Raw genomic sequence first — 21659 nt, 5'->3', positions numbered from 1 at the left:
AGACGGCACCCTTGAGGAAGGAAGGCCCGGGAGGGTGACCAAGGTCAGGGAGGGTGATGAGAGGGGACACGGGGCTGGGAAAGGCTCCAAGGGTGGTGTGGGCACTGTGGGGGAGACCTGGAGGCACAGCTGTGGGTACCACAGAGGCTGAGAGGTGGGGCAGAACAGGGGAGGGGAGCCTCCTGCCTCAGCCCCACGAGGGAGCGTGGGACCCTGGGAAAGGCCCAGAGAGGCCTGTGTGGGGCAGGGAGCCCAGGGTTTCGGGGTGCAGGAGGGTGAGGTGGCCTCAGGCCTGTGTAGGGCAGGGAGCCTGGAGTGTCGGGGTATAGGAGGGTGAAGTGGCTTCAACTTTCTGTTACGTTGCTGGCATCAGCTCCCGACACTGGGAGCGGGCTGTAGGGAACCCCAAACCTGTGTGCAGCGTTTCACTATCAGGTGAATCAGAACCGCTGGCTCCAGAGCTTGAGCCCCAGCCCCACTGGCAAATGGCCTCCCCCTACCCGTCTGGAGATTCTGGAAGCTTAGCTGAGTCCCCGCAATTCACTTATACTAGATCTTGCAAGGACAAGGAAGTGTTTTATTTATTTACAACAAAAACATTTGTAACATAATTCTCTCTTCAAAACAGAGAACCCTACAATATACACAAAGCAATCTCTATTGGTGTTGACCCGGGGACATTCGCAGCCGGAAGGGGGGCTGGGACTGGGAGGGAAGCCAAAGACTAATTCCGTCTAAAAAAACAAGAAACTGCCTTAAAAAAGTAGCAGTGTTCTACTTGTCAGTAGCTACACTCTCCCCTCCTGTGTTATGAACACGGAAAACAGAAAACAGCACCTGTGAAAACACATTTCAGCCGCGTCTGTCAGAGATGCGGCCACGGGGCATTCCAACCCCTGCTCCAGGAAGGTGGCTGCCACGGCTGCACTGGGGGGCTCCCTTCCACTCCTCCAACGATGGAGAACCACAGCTCTCTCCCCTCGTTGGTAGGTGAAGAACCTGGGAATCAAACACAGCCATTAAAAACATCTCAGGACTCAGCAGCTGCCACACAAAGTCACAGTCACATGTGCTGGGGGCCAGCGGCTGGAGGTCAGAGAAGGGCATGGCTGGTGACTAGACAGGAGCCAAGAGACAGATGCTATCACCGTGTGGCCCTACTAGATGGACTCTGGGAAACTTTTTTTTTTTTTGAGACAGAGTCTTACTCTGTCACCCAGCTGGAGTGCAGTGGCACAGGCTCCGCTCACTGCAACCTCTTCCTCCCGTGTTCAAGTGATTCTCCTGCCTCGGCCTCACGAGTAGCTGGGATTACAGGCATGCACCACCACGCCTGGCTCAATGTTTTGCATTTTTAGTAGAGACGGGATTTTGTCATGTTGGCCAGGCTGGTCTCGAACTCCTGACCTCAAGTGATCTGCCTGCCTTGGCCTCTCAAAGTGCTGGGATTATAGGCATGAGCTACCCTTTTCCTTCTCTTTCCTCCCTACCCCAATACAACCAAAGGAGCCAGCACCTAAGAGAGGGAAGAGGAGGTGGGGTGTAAAGAACAGACCACTTTCCAGTCAGACTTCCAGAACCATAGGCCATGGGAGAGAAGTAAGTAAAGACAGGTGGCGGCCAGGTGCAGTGGCTCACACCTGTAATCCCAGCAGTTTGGGAGGCCAAGGCGGGCGGATCACTTGACATCAGTAGTTCGAGACCAGCCTGGCCAACATGATGAAACCCCATCTCTACTAAAAATACAAAAATTAGCCAGGCATGGAGGTGGGTGCCTGTAATCCCAGCTACTTGGGAGGCTAAGGCAGGGAGAATTGCTTATACCCAGGAGGCAGAGGTTGCAGTGAGCCGAGATCGTGCCACTGCACTCCTGCCTGAGTGACAGAGACTCCATCTCAAAAACAAACATCCAAACCAAACAAAAAACCAAACCAAACGAAAAAACCAAACAAACATTTCTGTAACATGATAAGAAAAAAATACAGCTCAGCCAAAGTCAGCATGGTGTTTAATGGTGGAGCCAGCAGCGCTCCATTACCCTCATGAGGCATGTCTGTCACTACTAACCCTGTTCTGGAAGCATGCACCCCCCACCATCAGACAGGCTCTGAATAAGACACAAGAGGAGGGCCAGGTGCGGTGGCTCACGCCTGTAATCCCAGCACTTTGGGAAGTAAAACTGGGGGGATCACCTGAGGTCAGGAGTTCAAAACCAACCTGGCCAACATGGTGAAACCTTGTTTCTACTAAAAATACAAAAATTAGCAGGGCATGGTGGCGGGCACCTGTAATCTGAGCTACTCGGGAGGCTGAGGCAGGGAGAATTGCTTATACCTGGGAGGCAGAGGTTGCAGTGAGCTGAGATCGCGCCACTGCACTCCAGCCTCAGCGACAAGAGCGAAACTCTGTCGTGCGGTGGAAGAAACAAACAAACAAAAATACAAGAGGAGAAGACAAAATGACCATTACCTACATATGGTATCACATGCCTGGTGCATGCAGTGAAGCTGCTGATAGAACTCACAGAACGAATGACAGAGTTGTCAAAAATAACTAAAAAGATGTCGGAAAGGTGTTTGATTACAGAGAAACAAATAGGCAATTTACAGAAAGGCCACCTCAGTCTGGAAACATGTGAACAGAGACCTGGTCAGGGACCTGCTAATGCTAGTAATGAGATCCTATTTGAGATACACCAACCTGGCAAATATTTAAAAGTCTGGCAATCCAAATGACGGCAAAGTGATGGAATGGAACCTCTCAGACACTACCAAGGGCAAACTGGTACAGCCACTGGAGAGGTCAGTTTAGCACTACCTAATTCAGGCAAAGACACACCCATCACAACCAGTGATAGGACTTTGACTGTCACAGAAAAGTCAGGCGTGAGGATAACTCCACGACCATGTTTCTGTCTGTCTATTTAATCTCTATCTACTTCCCTATCTGCTAATCACTGTTAAAACTATTTCCATATCCTGACAGGATGGAATGCTATCCAGCCACTTCTTTTTTTTTTGAGATGAGTCTCGCTCTGTCACCCAGGCTGGAGTGCAGTGGCGCGATCTCGGCTCACTGCAAGCTCCGCCTCCCAGGTTCATGCCATTCTCCTGCCTCAGCCTCCCGAGTAGCTGGGACTACAGGCACCTGCCACCACGCCCGGCTAATTTCTTTTTGTATTTTTAGTAGAGACGGGGTTTCACCATGTTAGCCAGGATGGTCTCGATCTCCTGACCTCATGATCTGCCCGCCTCGGCCTCCCAAAGTGCTGGGATTACAGGCTTGAGCCACCGTGCCTGGCCTGCCACTTCTTAAAAAGTAACACAAAAAGGTAGCTCTTTTTGTGTTAACTTAGAAAACACCCAAAATGTAATAAAAATATATTCTAGTACAGAATGTATAATTATTTTTGTGGGCAAGTTAGATATACACTCACTTTTTTTTTTTTTTTTTGAGATGGAGTCTCACTCTGTCACCCAGGCTGGAGTGCAGTGGCATGATCTCGGTTCACCGCAACCTCTGCCTCCTGGGTTCAAGCCACTCCACTGCCTCAGCCTCCTGAGCAACTGGGACTATAGGCACTCACCACCACACCTGGCTAATTTTTTGTATTTTTAGTAGAGACAGGGTTTCACTGTGTTAGCCAGGATGGTCTCGATCTCCCGACCTTGTGATCTGCCTTCCTCGGCCTCCCAAAGTGCTGGGATTACAGGCATGAGCCACTGTGCCCGGCCAGCATGTGGCATTTTTATAATTCAAAATTAAGTACTACCAAAAAATTGGAGGGTGGGTACAGGAACAGCAGAAAGATGTTCATTGTCAAGCCTGGGTAATGATACATGGGTAGTGATCATGTTATTTTTATGTTTATGTTTATGTTTATTTTTTACCTTTGGAGACATTTGAAAATGTCCATAATGACAAGTTTAATAATAATCAAGTGAAAAAAGAAAGTTTCAATCTAGGGTGTGTCCCATGAAATGACTTTAGGAATAAACCCTAAAATCAATATTCTCCGGGCATGAATGCAGATGGGTGGAGATAAAATTCAAGCTCCCTTCAGACGAAGGGAGCCCATGAGGTTCAGGTAGTTGAATTTTCAAATCGGAGCCAATAAAAAGTAACACTTTAGCATAAACGAGAATGCACCAACATAGGAAAGCCCAGCTTACATTTCAGTTTGAAAACCCAATATATGTAGCACACAGAGGTGCAAAGTCAGAAAAAAGCTGTATCCGTGGCTCAAGGAGAAACTAGCCCAGAGATTGACAAAGACGATGGCAGTCAGGCTGAGGCAGGGAATATAGACAAAGGTCCACAGCTGACTCCAGCTGAATCCATTCCTATGAACCAGGCTGCTTCCAGGGCAGGGGGGCCTCAGGCCTCGGGAAAAGGCACAGGGACCGTGAACTAGAAACCCAAGCAGCAATGCCGGTGGTGTCCACTATAATTGTACAACATAATGAGCAGTAATCAAAGAAGGGTGTGAAATGTAACAGAGAAGACAGAGGAGTGATGTAATCGCGGAGGCTGCAGAGCCCAGGATGTTTCTGTCGGAAATCTGAGGACAAAGAGCTGAGGATCAAGGCTCAGCAGGTTCCGTTCCCACGGTGGCGGTGGGTGTCGCATGCCAGCCCTGCCTCGCAGCCCCGGCCTCAAGCACTTCCCTGTACCCTGCAACGGGAAACTAGAGTCAACTCAGCCATGAACATCATCCAGTGAGAAGACTCTGGAACCTTGCATGGGTCACTCAGCCCTTCAAAAGCACTGATCAAAGTTATGGCTGCCTCTTCAAAATCCCAGCAGATGAACCAAGGCTGTACGTAGTAAACGTGGAGATTGAAAGACCTTCCTGAAACCACTCAACTGGTTCCCCTTCCCAAAATGCATTACTCAGCCAATCTTAAGAACCGAATCTGGATATCGCCAAAAATTCCAACTTAGGGGAAAACTTTTTTAAGGAGTCCTCGCCCCTTGGTGTGAGACTCTGCTGTGACACTCTGGCCAGCCCGCTAGGCGGCAGTCCTCTGGCCTGCTGGACCCTCCACCCGCCCCTTCCACTCCCTCCAGGCAGCTGCTCAGAGCCAACCCTCGCTGTGGGGCCTCCCGGACTTGCATCTCCCCATCCACCCTGGGGCCCTGGTTCTCTGGTGGCCACTCCATGCTGACTGCTGCACTTCCCACAGTCGCCCTCGTGGTCCTCCAGGCTAGCTCTCTGCTCCTCCCTTGGCCACATCCCTCTGCAGGGAGTGCGATTACTTCCCCACTGTCACAGCTGGCCACCTAGTCCCATGAGAATATGCATGGACCTGAGTGGTCTGGAGCCCACACCTTCCAGGCTGACATGGAACGAGAACGCTTGCAGGTGCCTCCTGGTTTTGGGGGTGGGCCAGGCCTCACAGCGTGGCTCTGCTGCACTTCCTCCAACAACTGCAGCTCACCACCACCAGCTGCCACCGTGCTATGATACATGGTCAAAGAAGGGTCAAAGTGCCACCCCAACTGCTACCCTTGTTTAAAACAAGGTTTAGGGAGGCCAAAGCAGGAGGATCACTTTAGGCCAGGAGTCTGACACCAGCCTGGCCAACATGGTAAAACCTCATCTCTACTAAAAATAACAAAAATAACCTGGACGTGGTGGCATGCGCCTGTAGTCCTAGCTACTGGGGAGGCTGAGGCAGAAGTTGCAGTAAGCCGAGGTCGTGCCACTGAGCTCCAGCATGGGCGATAGAGTGAGACCTTGTCTTAAAAAAAAAAAAAAAGAGAAAAAAAAAGAAATACTGTGATAATTACCAAAATGTAAATCAGAGAAATAAATTCAGCATATGCTGTTGGAAAAATGGCACCAACGGACTTGCTTGATGCGGGGTTGTAGCAAACCTAGCACTTGTTAACAATGTAAACAATGCAGCAACCCGCAAGTGCAGTAAGCAAACAGCAGAAAGATGAGGTGAGCTGTGTCCATCAGGCCCCAGCCACCAGAAGGGAGCACGAGAAAGGAAACGTTCTGAAAGACGGCTGTCAGGATGATCTCATCTGGGACGGAAAGGATTAAGCTGAGAATGCTGAGGATGCAGAGTGCTGAGTTATCTCTACATTGGCAAGATGCGTAGTCCCCTGCAGATGCTGATCTGTAAGAGGGTATGAGAGATGGGAAAATGCCCCCTAAGATGTCCTTGTTCCAATTCCTGGAACCCATGAATGCATTACCATACATGGCAGAAGGGATTCTGGGGTTAAATGAAGGATCTTGAGCTGGGCAATTATCTTGGTCAGCCCAGTGTAATCAGATTCTCGTTAAGAGGGAGGCAGGAGGGTCAGAAAAAGAGGAGGAGACAAAATGACAGGAAGCAGAGGGGAAAGAGGGGCTGAGAGAATGAGAGATTCACAGAGGGGGTGAGAGAGGGAGAGACAGGGAGGGAGAGACAGAGAAATACTGGAAGATATCATGCTGCTGTCTTTGAAGATAGAGGAAGGGGCCACTAGCCAAGAAACGCAGGCAGCCTCACTAGGCCATTTATTGGAGAAGCAAAAGGAAGTTAGTGCAGATTTGCTCACATTCATGGCCATGATACTCAGCTCACCAAAAAAATGAAGCTCTATGACCTCAGGATACAAAACATTCTGGAGGTGCCCCTCGGTCTGCCTCTTACTGCCTTTTCTGTTTGGGCTGATGCTGACAATGACTGTTGTAGGTGCTCTCACAGGGACAGGCAGACCACATCCTTTTCACCTTGTGAATGTCTGAGCAACCTCTGAGCTAGAGAGAACTTTTGTTTATAACTCTTTACTTCTTTTATCTATTAGATTTGAAAACCTTTCTCTGGATTCTTGAGCCTCTGAGGCTCACCCCAGTTCATCTCAGCTTCACCCTGGGTTGGTGGCTGCTCGGGAGCACAGGGGAGCATCAAAAGTACGACAGTCAATAACAGCTACAACCGAAGGTCCTGAGAGCATGATCAGCACCCACAGAACAGGGGTCAGCCAGCAAAGCTGGTGGGGACTCATGCTCTTCCTAGAAGGTACAAGGCACTGGCTGCATGTCAATTCCGTATTGCTTAGGCTCACTTCTTTCACTCACTGCCTGTACACTTAATTATCCAGGTGGTGTTTCGGATTATGTATGCTTGGAGGCAGGGCTTATGTACCTAATGAACCTGAGAAATTAAAAACAGACTAAGCCAATATCTGACGGTCTTAATGAAGCATAAACAACTCCACAGTGACCTTAATGATGTACCTGCTCCATGGCTGGGTGCGGTGGCTCATGCCTATAATCCCAGCACTCTGGGAGGCCGAGGCAGGAGGATCACTTGAGGCCAGGAGTTTGAGATCAGCCTAGTTAACATAATGAGACCCCATCTTACAAAATAAAAAAAAAATCAGCAGGGCCTGCTGGCACATGCTTGTAGTCCCAGCTACGCAAGACACTGAGGTAGGAGGACTGCCTGAGCCCAGGAGGCTGCAGCGAGCTATAACTGCACCACTGCACTCTAGCCTGGGTAACATAGGAGACCTTATTTCTCTCTTAAAATAAAAAAGTGATTCAGCTTCACCCTACAGACAATGAAATCAAGGCCCAGAGAGGTGAAATGACTTGGCTAATGTCGTAGCAAAAGATAAAACTGAGGATCCAAACGTTCTTTCAGCCCTATCATGAATCATAAAGGGCACGTCCATGATTGTGGACGATAAGCGAAAGGAGCCCAGTTATCTCCAGGAGTTTAACTTAGCAGCTGTCATTCATACCTCATCCGCAAAGAACGCAGAATCCACAACAGTAAATCTTAGCAGGAAGCAGGGTTTAGGCCCATCACGGCTGCCAAGAGAGGATGTGGAGAGGGAACGAAGGGCCAAAGCAACCCTTCCAGGGGAAATGCCTTCCCAGGAAGGGGTATGATGAAAAGGCAGCCACTGAAGTCGAGGTATTTATAGCCACACAACAAAGGGATGACTTCAGGGACACCTCCAGAGCTGGGAGAAAAGACATTTCACAGATATGCAGAAGATCAAGAGCCAGGTCACAGTTTGCCTGGAACACGGCATGGCCTTCATCTGACAAGAGAATGCCTTTCTGGCCCAGATGCCCTGCAGAAAATGTAACTCCATTTTGAGGAGGAAAAATAAAAGTAGAGGCATAGGGAAAAAATTAATTACAAAAATCACCAGGTGCGGTGACTCACACCTGTAATCCCAGCACTTTGGGAGGCTGAGGCAGATGAATCACCTGAGGTTAGGAGCTCGAGACCAGCCTGGCCAATATGGTGAAACCCCGTCTCTACTAAAACTACAAAAATTAGCTGGGTGCGGTGGTGCATGCCTGTGGCGAAGGCTGCAGTGAGCTGAGGTCATGCCACTGTACTCCAGCCTGGGTGACAGAGTGAGACTCCATCAAAAGGAAAAAAGAAAAAGGAAAAATTAATTATAAAAATATATTTAAACAAGTCTTTATTCAGGACTCAGAAGTGTCTCACTGGATGCACGAAGTAACTCTGAGAGACTCAATACTGTATAGTTCTTAATCTCTTTGGGAAGAAGGGGATCAAATAGATTCCCTGCCTAGATCCAGTCACATACCGTGAGAGATGATGATCTGCTCCTGGGGTTTCCTGGCAACTGAGCAGGACAGCCGGGTCACAGGAAGGCTATTTTGGAACCAGGGAATCCCGGGCCCCAGAGGCCTCCTGTGGCCTCGGCGCTGGCACCGGGTTGAGGGCCCACTGTTCCGGGGCTCACTTCAGACCACCTCTGAGCCAGGATCAAACCCCAGAATCTCAACAGACCAGAGTGTACTCTCCACAACCTGGCCTTTACTTCCACTGGGGCCTCCTGGGAGCTGCTCTGACTTTCCAGAAAACATTGTTTTTAGTCTGTTAAGATCCTCTTTCCCCAGGGCTGGCCAAGTAGCAAGGCTCAATCCTCTACAGCCCAAAGGCTTCAGCTTCTCTTCAACAGAAGCAGCAAAGGAGGGGGAATTTCCTCAACATCTGAGAGAAGGATAAAAGTGCACGGCCACCCTGGGGTCATGTGCCACCTGAATAAAGCAGCTGAATATGTTTAAGGCATATTCAGGCATCATCTGGGGCTTAACATTTCAAATCCAATGAAAACGCTCAGTTATTTATATACGCAGAGGCCTCCTCAGGGAAAGGGCCCTGATTCACTAAGCTTTACTCCTTCCCCAATCTGAGGCAATCATTTCTTCCTCACAAGAATGTCGGGAAAGTTAAGTGGGTTTACAGACATGATAAAGCACCACAAACATGGGACGACGCTTCCACTCTGGGCCCACATGACGATGGACTGGACTCTTTATTCATGGCGACATGGGATTCTAGTAATATGCCAGTACCTCTTAAGCTGCACATCGTTGTGCTGTTAAGGAGTCTGTGGCCGGAGAGCAGGGGGTGGACTGTGACATAGTCAGAAATATATATTTGGTCTCTATCCGTTTCCTGGCACACAGTTTCTAAAACCCCCAGAATCTCTGAAATGATGGGTGTTTCTTTGTATGCTAATGACATGACTGGTAGCTGGGGATTCTTGGACAACCTCAGAAAGGGGGCTGGTTGCCAGGGAACCAAGCATGGGACTAGGGAAGGGCTGAAGCAACCTTCAGTTGGCAATCACCAATGGCCAACCATTTCTGTGCCAGAAAGAAGGAGGTGTGGAGAGCTTCCGGGCTGCAAAACACCTGTGGGTGCTGGCGCATCCCTTCTCTCACATCATGCCCTGTGCACCACCCCATCTGGCTCATCGGTATCTTTTTTTTTTGAGATGGAGTCTTGCTCTGTTGCCAGGCTGGCGTGCAGTGGTGCGATCTCACTGCAACTGCAACTTCCACCTCCTGGGTTCAAGAGATTCTCCTGCCTCAGCCTCCCAAGTAGCTGGGGCTACAGATGTGCACCACCACGCCTGGCTATTTTTTTTTTTTTTTGTATATTAGTAGAGACAGGGTTTCACCATGTTGGCCAGGATGGTCTCGATCTCCTGACCTCATGATCTGCCCACCCTGGCCTCCCAAAGTAAGGGATTATAGGCGTAAGCCACTGCACCTGGCCTTTTTATTTGTTTATTGAGATGGAGTTTTGCTCTTGTTGCCCAGGCTGGAGTGCAATGGTGTGATCTCGGCTCACTGCAACCTCCACCTCCTGGGTTCAAGCGATTCTCCTGCCTCAGCCTCCCGAGTAGCTGGGATTATAGGCATGCGCCACCACACCCGGCTAATTTTGTATTTTTAGTAGAGATGGGGTTTCTCCATGTTGGTCCGGCTGGTCTTGAACTCCTGACCTCAGGTGATCCACCCTGAGTGCTGGGCCTCCCAAAGTGCTGGGATTACAGGCATGAGCCACCCTGCCCGGCCACCCTTTTTTTTTTTGAGACTGGGTCTCACTCTGTCACCCAGACTGGAGTGCAGTGGCACAATCTAGGTTCACTGCAGCCTTGACTTTCCGGGGTCCAGCAATCCTCCTGCCTTAGCCTCCCAAGTAGCTGGGACTACGGGTACACACCACCACATCTGGGTGATTTTTGTATTTTTGGTAGAGAAGGAATTTCATTCACCATGTTGTCCAGGCTGGTCTTGAACTCCTGACCTCAAGTGATCTGCCCACCTTGTCCTCCTGAAATGCTAGGATTACAGGTTTGAGCCACCATGTCTGGCCCATTTGTATCCTTTTAAAAGCTTCTGTAATAAACTAGTGACTATGAGTAGGTGTTTCTGAGTTCTGAGCACCATTCCAGATGACTCAACCCAAAGGAACAGGTGTGAGAACCTCTGATGTATATATCCAGTTAGTAAGAAGCATAGGTGACAACCTGGAATTGTAACTGGAGTCTGAAATGGGGTCAGTCTTGTGGAACTGAGCCCTTAACCTGTGGAATATGCATTAAGTCCAGGTCAAGTGTCAGAGCTGTAATGTAGGACACTGAGCTGCTCTCAGTGTAATGTAGCTGAAATGGAGGACATTGAGCTGCTTTCAGAATTGGTTGGAAAACCCCTACGCGTCTGGTGTCAGAAGTGAAAGGTTCTGGAAGTCCTGAGTGTTGTGAATGAGAGTATAGAAGGAAATAGGCTTCCCCGCTATACAGGGAGGACGTGGGTGGAGTCATAGAAGGAAACCTTGGCTTTATGTTGGTAATTGTTAAAGCCGGAGGTTGAGCACATGGGGGAATCTTAATATTCTTCTCTTTAGTTATGTAACTTGGAGATTTTTTTTCAAAGAAGGGAAGAAAAGTGTAGTATTATGAAAAAGATATAAGAAGAGCTCTTAGATTCAAAAATTTGATTGCTGAAATCAAAATGGAAGAGTTGGAAAATTAAGTACATTTCACAAGGGAGAAAAAAAGATTTTAAAGAGACAATAGAAGATCCAACTTCCAAACAATAGGTGTCCTGGAACAAGATGACAGGGAATAAAGAGGAAGACATGATTAAAGAAATAGTACACAGGAATTTCTCAGCTCTTACAAGCTTAAGCCTCTAGAAGTAAGGGACCTATCTAAAGGACTTGAGCAACAGGAAGTACCTGGACATGCTACTATGGAATTTTAGATGAATCAAGAATAAACGGATATGGCTGGGTACTGTGGCTCACGCTTGTAATCTCAGCACTCTGGAATGCCAAGAAGGGAGGATCACTCGAGCCCAGGAGTTCCAGACCAGCCTGGGCAACATGGTGAGACCCTGTTGCAACAAAAAGTAAAAAATTAGCTGGACATGGTGGCATGTGCCTGTGGTCCCAGGTGCTCAGGAGGTTGGGGAGGAAGAATTGCTTAAGCCTGGGAGGTTGAGGCTGCAGTGAGCTATGATTGTGCCACTGCACCCCAGGCTGGGTGACAGAGCGAGACTCTGTCTCAAAAATAAAAACAAACAAAGTGGAGCACAGGAGATACTGTCTTTAGCTGTATGAAGCCAAGAACATCAGTACTGAGTATATTATTTTTGTTACAATAATCTAATAGAGGATCTACAAGTAGTAATGTAAGAGAGGAAAGAGTTATATTATAGCAAGAAGTCAACAGATAAATATCCAAAACATAAATCAAGAAATGGCAAAAGAACCATAGTACTGAGCCCTGTGGAAGACTCTCCAGAAGAAACTGAAATTCAAATCGGGTTCCCTGTGTATATGCAGCATTTGGCTCCGGCTGTATCACTTAGGAGCTCTGCAACCTTGGCAATGACATGGCTTTTTCATGCCTAATTCATCAACTGTAAAATGGGGTCATATCTACATTATGCAGATCTTACATTAAAATATTAACACATGTAAAACATGTAGAAGAATACCTGGCATTTAAAATATGATTAATAAAAATTTTGACAAAAATTAATAAAAATATACTAAGAAAAAATAAATGCTAGGTGATACTAGCAAAACAACCTAGAAGAAAAATGTTATGATAAACCAAGAGCAAAAGAATGACAGCCACGCCTAGGCAAGCTGACCGTGTGGGTGCTCACCTCGTCCTGCACCCCCGCTCCTGCCAGGTAACCCAAGACTCCCTCAAGTTCTGGCCGCCCCTGATGGAGCTTTCCCAGTCATTCCTGGTATATGGGGACCAGTCCTGGACTCCCGGTTCTGGCCCCTGCCCACCCACCTCTGTTAGCAGATGGCTGATACATCACTAAAGCTGCCCTCCTCCACAATCAGTGACTTCGGTTAGGGCACCTTCAGACCCTGGGGCACTATGGTCATGCTCCCTCAGGTAAGCTCTGGTTTGTCGTGAGAGCTCTTCACATGAGAACCCTACTGTCGGTCCCAGATGGGAGGCCGCATGCTCCTGCCACCTTTCCTCTCTTGCCAGTAGGTTCACCTCCAGGCTGCCATCACCTCTCACTCAGACACCTGCCACCTGATGGACCTGCCACTTTAAATGTGTCCCCACGCTGCCCCTTCAGCCCCTCAGAGCAGCTCAGCTCTGGCTAGGTCTTCCCCTCCTCTATAATGCCCTACAGAATGCCACCCACGTTCCAAGGAGGCCCCAAATGAAAGGACAATGTCAGGAGCTCTCACAACTCCCTCCCAGGGCCCCTTGGGCCCATCCCTCAGGCCTGGCTCAGCAAAGCCTCTCTCTGATCAGGGGCGCTCCGCCACAGCCACTCTTGAACACTGTCATTTAATAGACTTGTCTTGTTGTCCCTGTTTAGACTCCCAATCCCTGCAGGTCAGGGCTGCAGAAGTGGTACTGGACCTCTGTCTATATGCCACACAGCATCTAGAGTGCCCCCCCAACAGTCAGCTCCCCACAGGGATGGCCGGAGACAGTGAGGAAGGCGGGCCACGCGGGGCAGGGCAGGCATGGCTTTCCCCCATTCAGAATGCTGTTTCCTTTGGCAGCCATTCCTTGCATTTGGTATGTCTGGGACCAGCAGGCAACAAAATCTTCACCTGCTCTTGAACAAGGCCTCTCTTGCTACTTCCTTTCCTTGGGTGGTGTTTTTTGATGCTAAGTATAAGATGTCATATTTCATCTCTGCTGCATGCCTTGGGGATGGGAGCTGCTACCTCTGCCTTGAAGGTCAGCAATTGCCTGATGGTAAAAAGGACCAGGAAGGTGATCTACTTTCTCCCTTCACCCACCTCTCAGGCCCTCCAGCTCTGCTCGGACAGACCCTAACAGGGACTGCACCAGCTCCCGAGATGCCCCACAGCCCCGTGGAACACAGTGGAGCGGCCAAGGAACAGATGTTTCCCCAAGGCCGTTCCCCAAAAGCAGTCAAAAGTGGCCCCTTCTACTGTGTACTCCATGGTGGGAGAACTCATGGTAGGACATTTGACTGGTAAATCTCTTATCAGGCCAGATTCTGTCTTCCTATTGTGTTGGCTTAATTGTCCTGACCTTTGGAAACCGCAGAACAAATTTTACCTGTTGTATGTTAACCATTTAAATGGTTGAATATAGCTATAGAGCTCCCTTTACAGCTCCTTTCCAGACACAGTAAAATGATCACAAGGGCCTCAGATACCAGCATGTCAGGATAGGAAGGACAAAACACAAACTCCGATTCATGGGGTTCTACATACCCCCAACCAGGCCAGAGTCCTGCCCAGGATCTTTCAAACTGGAGTTATGGTTGGGGCAGGAAGAGGAGGGAGGCATGGGGTACAGAACTCTCACTCCATTAGGGAGGAGGCTGCGGAAAGCTATGCATGGGCACTCCCTATGGAGGGAGGAAACAAAGCTGAGGGGAGACTGAATCCCTAAGGCCCTCAGAGCTGCCTGGCTGCTGCTTGCCCAAGGACTGCCAAACTCCTTCTCAACTCTGTGAGCCACTCCCAGGACCCCCTTCTGCAAATTTTTTTCTTTTTCTCTTCTGGCTGATGCTAAAGATGGGTTTCTGTCCCTGGCAATACCAAGGGTCCGACAGCCAATCCCAGACCCAGCCTGAAGGATTTTCATTAGAGGCTGGTCTACTGATTCGGTTATTTCACACTTAGTCCAACCAACATTCCTGAGCACCAATCGTGTACCAGGCTCCAGATGCTAGAAAATGCAAAGATGGAAAAGGCATGCTGTCTACTATAGTCACAGGATTAGAGCACATAATTAACAATTAAGAGAACACTCGTTCCACCGGAAGTAATCTTACAAGTCAGTGGTATCTAAAGATCTAAGATGAAAAGAACAAAAGTTAAAATTGTCCAGGTGCAGTGGCCCATGCCTGTAATCCCAGCACTTTGGAAGGCCAAGGCAGGAGGATTACCTGAGGTCAGGACCAGCCTGACCAATATGGTGAAACCCCGTCTCTACTGAAAATACAAAACTTAGCCGGGCGTGGTAGCACACACCTGTAGTCCCAGCTACGCGGGAGGCTGAGGCAGAAGGATCACTTGAATCTGGGAGGTGGAGGCTGCAGTGAGCTGAGATTGCACCACTGCACTCCAGCCTGGGTGACAAGAGGGAGACCCTTCTAAAAGAAAAAAAAAAAAAAAAATTGTCCTGGTTAGTGACAACTAGGTTGTCAAGATGACTGGATTTTTAGCTTCTTTTAAATGACTACGCCACAAATACTACAGAAAAAAAGGGGAGCAGGGAGAGCAAGGACGCAAAAGCTAAAAGTTATCACAATTGTGACAGCAGTGGCAATATGACCGTGGTGGCTACTTTCGAACACAAATACAGTCATTGCTGATGGTAAGACAAATGCTCAAGTTGGCAATATGTGGGACACCATCTAAAGATCAGCAGCCTCCAGTGCTACAGACTGAAAAGGCTGGGAGGTAAACATGATGCAGAGGAAAACTGTTGCCCAGGTGGGCTGCCCAAGCAGGGTCTGGGATGGACCCTGGCAGAGCTGGGTCTTCATTCATGATGGGACTTGTGGGGTCACAGTCCAAAATGTTTGGCAAACAGTCACTGCCCTTCATCTTTACTCGATACTAGAAGTAGCCAAACAAGGGAAGTCCTCTGGCTCACATCTCAGTTCTGAAGACCTGCAAATATGTACTCCAAAGGCCCCTGAAAGACCCGAAGGCCGGGGTTCACAGGGCCAGCATCAGTGACGAAGCAACGTTTACCTGTGATGCTGATGGGTGCATCTGAAAGTGCAGATAGCAGCAGTTTATGGACCGCTGTGAAAATGTTGGGGATGAATAGGCCTTTTCACTGCCTCCTCCTCTCAAGCCCCTTTTGTAGGGAGATGGAGGAAGCAACAAAGGAGAGATTTATCACCATGAGCCCGTTCAGCAGCTGTTTTCTTGTTGTTCCTTGTTTAACTTCTCTCAGGAGAGAGCAGAGTTATCTGTGCAGCTAAGCAGGTGTTTCAGGCAGGTGATTTTGTTTCCATTAATTTTATTAAATAGTAGACCAGACTGGAGGGTTCAGACTGGAGGGTTATCTCATGCACTTGGGAACCCCCGCCCCGTGCCTGCGAAATTACTAGGTGCGTGCTTGAGAGGAATGTTATATGCCGCTCCCTGTTGCTTTCAGCATCTTCAAATCTCTAACTCTAATAGGAAGCAGAATTTAAGAGCCACAGCCCATCCCTACCCTGCGACACCCAGATCTTGTCTGCTTTAATAATGTGTTAGAGACACAGTCAGGTTGGAAGCTTTCGAGTTCTCAGGAGAAAGAAGATGAAGAGAAGCTTGACACGTCCAAGCCCAGCTCTATCAACCATCACATTCATGACTCTACTCATAGTCTCATGTTACAAGCAACTGCAAGAGAGTTTCACATAAAACATGGAAAAAAAAGTTTGTTTGGTTTTTTTTTTTCTTGAGACAGAGTCTTGCTCTGTCGCCCAGGCTGGAGTGCAGTTGCGTGATCTCAGCTCACTGCAAGCTTCGCCTCCTGGGTTCACTCCATTCTCCTGCCTCAGCCTCCTGAGTCGCTGGGACTACAGGCGCCCGCCACCTCGCCCGGCTAATTTTTGTATTTTTAGTAGAGACAGGGTTTCACCGTGTTAGCCAGGATGATCTCAATCTCCTGACCTCGTGATCTGCCCGCCTCGGCCTCCCAAAGTGCTGGGATTACAGGCGTGAGCCACCGCACCTGGCCAACAAAGTTTTTTAAAAAAATAAATTTAGGCTGACCACCGTGGCTCATAGCTGTAATCCCGGCTCCTCAGGAGGCTGAGGCAGAAGAATCGCTTGAACCTGGGAGGCGGAGGTTGTAGTGAGCTCCACTGCACTCCAGCCTGGGCAACAGAGTGAGACTCTGCCTCAAATAAACAAACAAACAAACAAATAAATAGCGCAAGGCCCCCTGAACCTATACATTTAACCCGAAGGTCTGGGCGAACTTTATTCTCACGGGGAAGGCAGGCATGCAGCACATGCATCCTGCACTACTGTTGTGTTGTTTGCTAGAGCAAGGAACTTGTCTACCCCTCGTCGAGCCTCAGCCGCAGACAGCCACCACTCACCCGGGGGTGCAGGAAAGCAGCACACTTCTCCATCCTGAAGCCTGTGTGCCACCCCAGCCCTTTGATTACCTTCAACTTTCTCCTGCTGTAGAACCATCGCCACAGCGTGCGAACATGCGCTGACACATTTCTTTCTCTTTATCCACGTAGTCCCTGTAATCGCTGGAGAGGGAAATACACACTCATTAGAGGAGGTCTGTGTTTGGAGGAGGTGACATCTGGTGGCTGGAATTTTCCACTCACATCCAGAAACACTGAAAATTCATCAGGACTCAAACTGAATTGGGAAGGATGGAAGTAAGCTGGAGAAGTGGGGAAGCAGGGAAGGCTCCCACAGCTGGCCAAGGAGCCAAGCCCCTGGACAAGAAGCCCGTCATTGGAAAGGACGGCCGCCTTGAAGGGCAGGTGCCTCTGGCCATGAGGCTCCAGGCTGAGTCTCACCAAGCGACGCCACACCCTCAGCAGCCTCTAACCTCTCCTGATTTTCTCACTAAAGAATGACCAGATCTGACAGGATACTTCTAAATACTAGAAAGGAAATTGCTAGCTAGTCCTAAAAGGCCTGAAATGTAACCTAAGAGATACTCACATCTCAGACACTGATGCCAAGCAAGATTTAACTAGCAATCTGGACTGAATATTTAATATTAAGACAAGTAGAGAATTTCACCATTACAGAAGAACATATACCTTAAAAGCCATGTACCTATTACCAAGTGATGGAGTTATGGGGGACTCTTCTTTATATGTAGATATTTTCAAGGGTTTCTACAATGAACACAAAACTTCTATAATGAGAAAAAATTACATCACGAAAAGACTGGTGTGCTTAGTCATGTGGGTAAAAAGGAGGTCAATCTATGGGTATGAGTCAGACCCGAAAGGTCTGTTTCTGGTTGCACGAGGACCTACGAGGAGGCTTTCTGCACTTGGTTAGGAGCAGTGGTTCTTGGTGGAGCACGCAGGAAGAGCACACCAGGAGACTCTTTTTAAGTGACACCAGGGCCGGTCGCGGTAGCTCGTGACTGTAATCCCAGCACTTTGGAAGGACGAGGTGGGGGGATCACCTGAGGTCAGGAGTTTGAGACCAGCCTGGTCAACATGGTAAAACCCTGTCTCAACTAAAAATACAAAAAAAATTAGCCAGGCGTGGTGGTACATGCCTGTAATCCCAGCTACTTGAGAGGCTGAGACAGGAGAATCACTTGAACTCGGGACGCAGAGGTTGCAGTGAGCCGAGATCGTGCCATTGCACTCTAGCCTGGGTGACAGAGGGACTCCATCTCAAAAAAAAAAAAACAAAAGAAAAAGTTACACCCTCCCGCCTCTCTAGGGGGTGCTTATTTGCGGTAGGGGAAACAGAAAGGTGGGCGATGATGGAGATGTATAGTTTGGCAGTCTGTCCCACCTGCTTTCTGGGAACTGCTGGTGCAGCGCACTGCTAAGCACTTCAGAAACCCAGCTGCAGAGGGGGCTGCCTCCTAACACTCTGGGCAACACCGCCAGACCATCCTTTACCCAGGTGGACACACCAGAGTCGCAACCCCACCCATCTCCTCTCTTCATGCTCCTGCAAACACAGCTCACCTAGCTAGTTTCTTCAGCTCGTTATTGATGTTGTGATTGAAGGGTTGCTCCTTCTGGGCTCGAACTAGAAAATCCCGGGCCTTTTGATACTCAGTCAGGAGAAGACAAGCCTGTCCCAAGGAGAGAACTTTAAAAACACAGTTAGAAAAGACAGCATCTGGCTGGCTGCAGTGGCTCACGCCTGTAATCCCAGAACTTTGGGAGGACAAGGTGGGTGGATCAACTGAGGTCAGGAGTTTGAGACCAGCCTGGCCAACATGACAAAATCCCATCTCTACTAAAAATACAAAAATTAGCTGGGCATGATGGTGCACGCCTGTAATCCCAGCTACTTGAGAGGCTGAGGCAGGAAAATTGCTTGAACCCAGGAGGCGGAGGTTGCAGCGAGCCAAATTTGCACCACTGTACTCCAGCCTGGGCGACAAGAGCAAAACTCCGTCTCAAAAAAAAAAAAAAAAAAAAAAAAAAGACAGCATTTATGCAGTAGCTGAGTTGAGCACTCCTATTACCTTTTTCTGGTTGTTTATTCCCAAGTCACTGGCTTCCAACTCACCTGTCCACACCTGAAGAGGGCCTTGGCATTCTTTTGGTCAATGATCAAAGCCTGCTCTCCATAGCGCAGGGCTATGGTGGGAAGGTCTAGCTTCAGGTATGTAAAGGACAGGTTCAGGAGAACAGGAAGCTTGGCGGCCTCCACCAGGTGCTGCTCTTCAGAGGGTGCTGATCGCCTGCGCAGAAGCAACAAGGCCTGTGCAGAGGCAAGGCAGACGGTCAAGAGGAGTAACAGCCTTACCTACAAAACCCTAAACAATCCACACACAAAAACTATCAGAGCTAAAAACTGGCTGTTATAGGTTGTAAGACACAAGATCAACCTAAAAAGTCAGGTACATTTCTTTTTTCCTTTTTTTTTTTTTTTTGAGACGGAGTCTTGTTCTGTCGCCAAGCTGGAGTGATATCAGTTCACAGCAACCTCCACCTTCCGAGTAGCTGGGACTACAGGTGCGCACCACCATGCCTGGCTAATTTTTTCATATTTTAGTAGAGATGGGGTTTCACCATTTTGGCCAGGATGGTCTTGATCTCCTGACCTTGTGATCTGCCCACCTCGGCCTCTCAAAGTGCTGGGATTACAAGTGTGAGCCACCACACCCTGCCAAAAGTCAGGTATATTTCTATGCTCTAGCAACGAACAACCCAAAAATGATATTAAGAAAACAACTCCATTTACAATAGCATCAAAAAGAATACCATAAGTAGCAATAAACTTAAAACAAATGATACACTTGCACACTGAAAACTACAAAATGTTGTTGAAAGAAATTAAAGATGGCCAGGCACAGTGGCTTATGCCTATAATTCCAGCACTTTGTGAGGCCAAGGCAGGCTGATCACGAGGTCAGGAGATTGAGACCATGGTGAAACCCCATCTCTACTAAAAATACATAAAATTAGCCGGATGCGGTGGTGTCGCCAAGCTGGAGTGATCACAGTTCACTGCAACCTCCGCCTTCCGAGTAGCTGGGAATACAGGTGCACACCACCATGTATTCCCAGCTACTCAGGAGGCTGAGGCAAGAGAATGGTGTGAATTCGGGAGGCAGAGCTTGCAGTGAGCTGAGATGGCGCCACTGCACTCCAGCCTGAGTTACAGAGTGAGACTCCATCTCAAAAAGAAAAAAAAAAAAAAGAAATTAAAGATGATTCAAATAAAATGGAAAAACATCTCATGTTCATTAATTGGAAGACTTAATATTAAGATGGTAATATTTCCCCAACTGGTCAACATATTCATGCAACCCTACCAAAATTTCAACATCCTTTTTTGTAGACACAGACAAGTTGATTAGATAATTCATACGGTGGCCAGGTGCGGTGGCTCACGCCTTTACAATCCCAGCATTTGGAAGGCCGAGGCGAGCAGATCACCTGAGGTTGGGAGTTCGAGACCTGCCTGGCCAACATGGTGAAACCCCCTCTCTACTAAAAATACAAAATTGTCTGGGTGTGGTGGCAGGTGCCTGTAATTTCAGCTACATGGGAGGCTGAGGCAGGAGAATCACTTGAACATGGGAGGCGGAGGTTGTGGTGAACTGAGATCATACCACTGCACTTCAGCCTAGGTGACAGTACGAGACTCCATTGCAAAAAAAAAAAAAAAAGGCATATGGAAATTCAAGGGACCCCGAATAGCCAAAATACTCTTGAGAAAGAACAAAGCTGGAGAACTCATATTTCCCAATTTCAAAACTTACTAAAAGAAAAAAATAAACAAAAAACGAAACTTCCTAAAGCCACAGTAATTAAGACAGTGTAGCACTAGCATAAGGACAGACATGTAGATGAATGAAATCGAATAGAGTCCAGAAATAGATTTATATATCTATAGTCAACTGATTTTCAATAAGAGTGTCCAGACCATTCAATGGGAGAAAATGTCTTTTCTACAAATAGTGCTGGGACAAGAGGCTATCAACATACAAAAGAATGTTTACCTCACACTAGATGTAAAAATTAACTAAAGTGAAGCATAGCCCTAAAAGTAGAAGTTAACACTCTAAGACTCTGCACTTGATTCAGCAGCACGTATACTAAAAACTGGAAAGACAGGGAGAAGATCGGCATGGCCCCCGTGCAAAGATGACATGCAAATTCATGAAGCATTTCATATTAAAAAAAAAAAAACTATCAGACTTTAGAAGAACACATAGGTGTAACTTTTTGTGACCCTGGATTAGAAAACGGTTTCTTAGATATAACACCAAAAGCACAAATAACCAAAGAATTAGACTTCATCAAATTATAAAACTTTTGTGTTTCAAAGGACACTACCAAGGAAGTGAAGAGACAGCCCACAGAACGGCATAGAGCATTTGCAAATCCTATATTTGTTGAGGGTCTAGTATCCAGAGCACATCAACAACATTTACTCCTCAGTGTAAAGACAAACGACCCAATTTTCTGATATGCATAGACTCTGAATAGACATTTTTCCAAAGACAGACAAATAGTCATTAAATGCATGAAAATATGTCCAATGTCATTAGTCATCAGGGAAATGGAAATCAAAACCACAGTGAGACATCACTTCACCCCCACTAGGATGCCTCACTTTAAAAATATAAAATAAGTATTGGTGAAGATGTGGAGAAATTGGAAGCTTCGCACATTACTGGTGGGAATGTAAAATGGTGCAGCT

The 21659-nt window shown here is 48.0% G+C and overlaps 1 protein-coding gene and 1 non-coding gene across 3 annotated transcripts in view; one reads left to right on the top strand and one right to left on the bottom strand.

The window, feature by feature from the left end:
* Window positions 1–556: 556 nt before the first annotated feature.
* FKBP6 (FKBP prolyl isomerase 6) overlaps window positions 557–21659 on the bottom strand; it is a 30519-nt gene continuing 9416 nt past the window's right edge. For both annotated transcript variants that reach the window (XM_033192741.1, XM_033192740.1), the window contains exons 6-9: window positions 19014–19208; window positions 18461–18570; window positions 16943–17035; window positions 557–999 (exon numbers count right to left, since the gene is read on the bottom strand). In XM_033192741.1, coding sequence (XP_033048632.1) covers window positions 16945–17035; window positions 18461–18570; window positions 19014–19208 — 396 coding nt within the window. In that variant the 3' untranslated portion in view covers window positions 557–999; window positions 16943–16944. The remainder of the gene's footprint in view (window positions 1000–16942; window positions 17036–18460; window positions 18571–19013; window positions 19209–21659) is intronic.
* LOC117073832 lies at window positions 21028–21135 on the top strand. The gene has a single exon (XR_004433392.1). It is a non-coding gene; the product is annotated as a U6 spliceosomal RNA (small nuclear RNA).

This window comes from Trachypithecus francoisi, unplaced genomic scaffold, assembly GCF_009764315.1.
Source record: "Trachypithecus francoisi isolate TF-2019V2 unplaced genomic scaffold, Tfra_2.0 Lachesis_group4, whole genome shotgun sequence".
Classification (NCBI taxonomy): domain Eukaryota; kingdom Metazoa; phylum Chordata; class Mammalia; order Primates; family Cercopithecidae; genus Trachypithecus; species Trachypithecus francoisi.
Note: the sequence above shows the minus strand (reverse complement) of the source record. Positions and strands in the feature narration are given on the sequence as shown.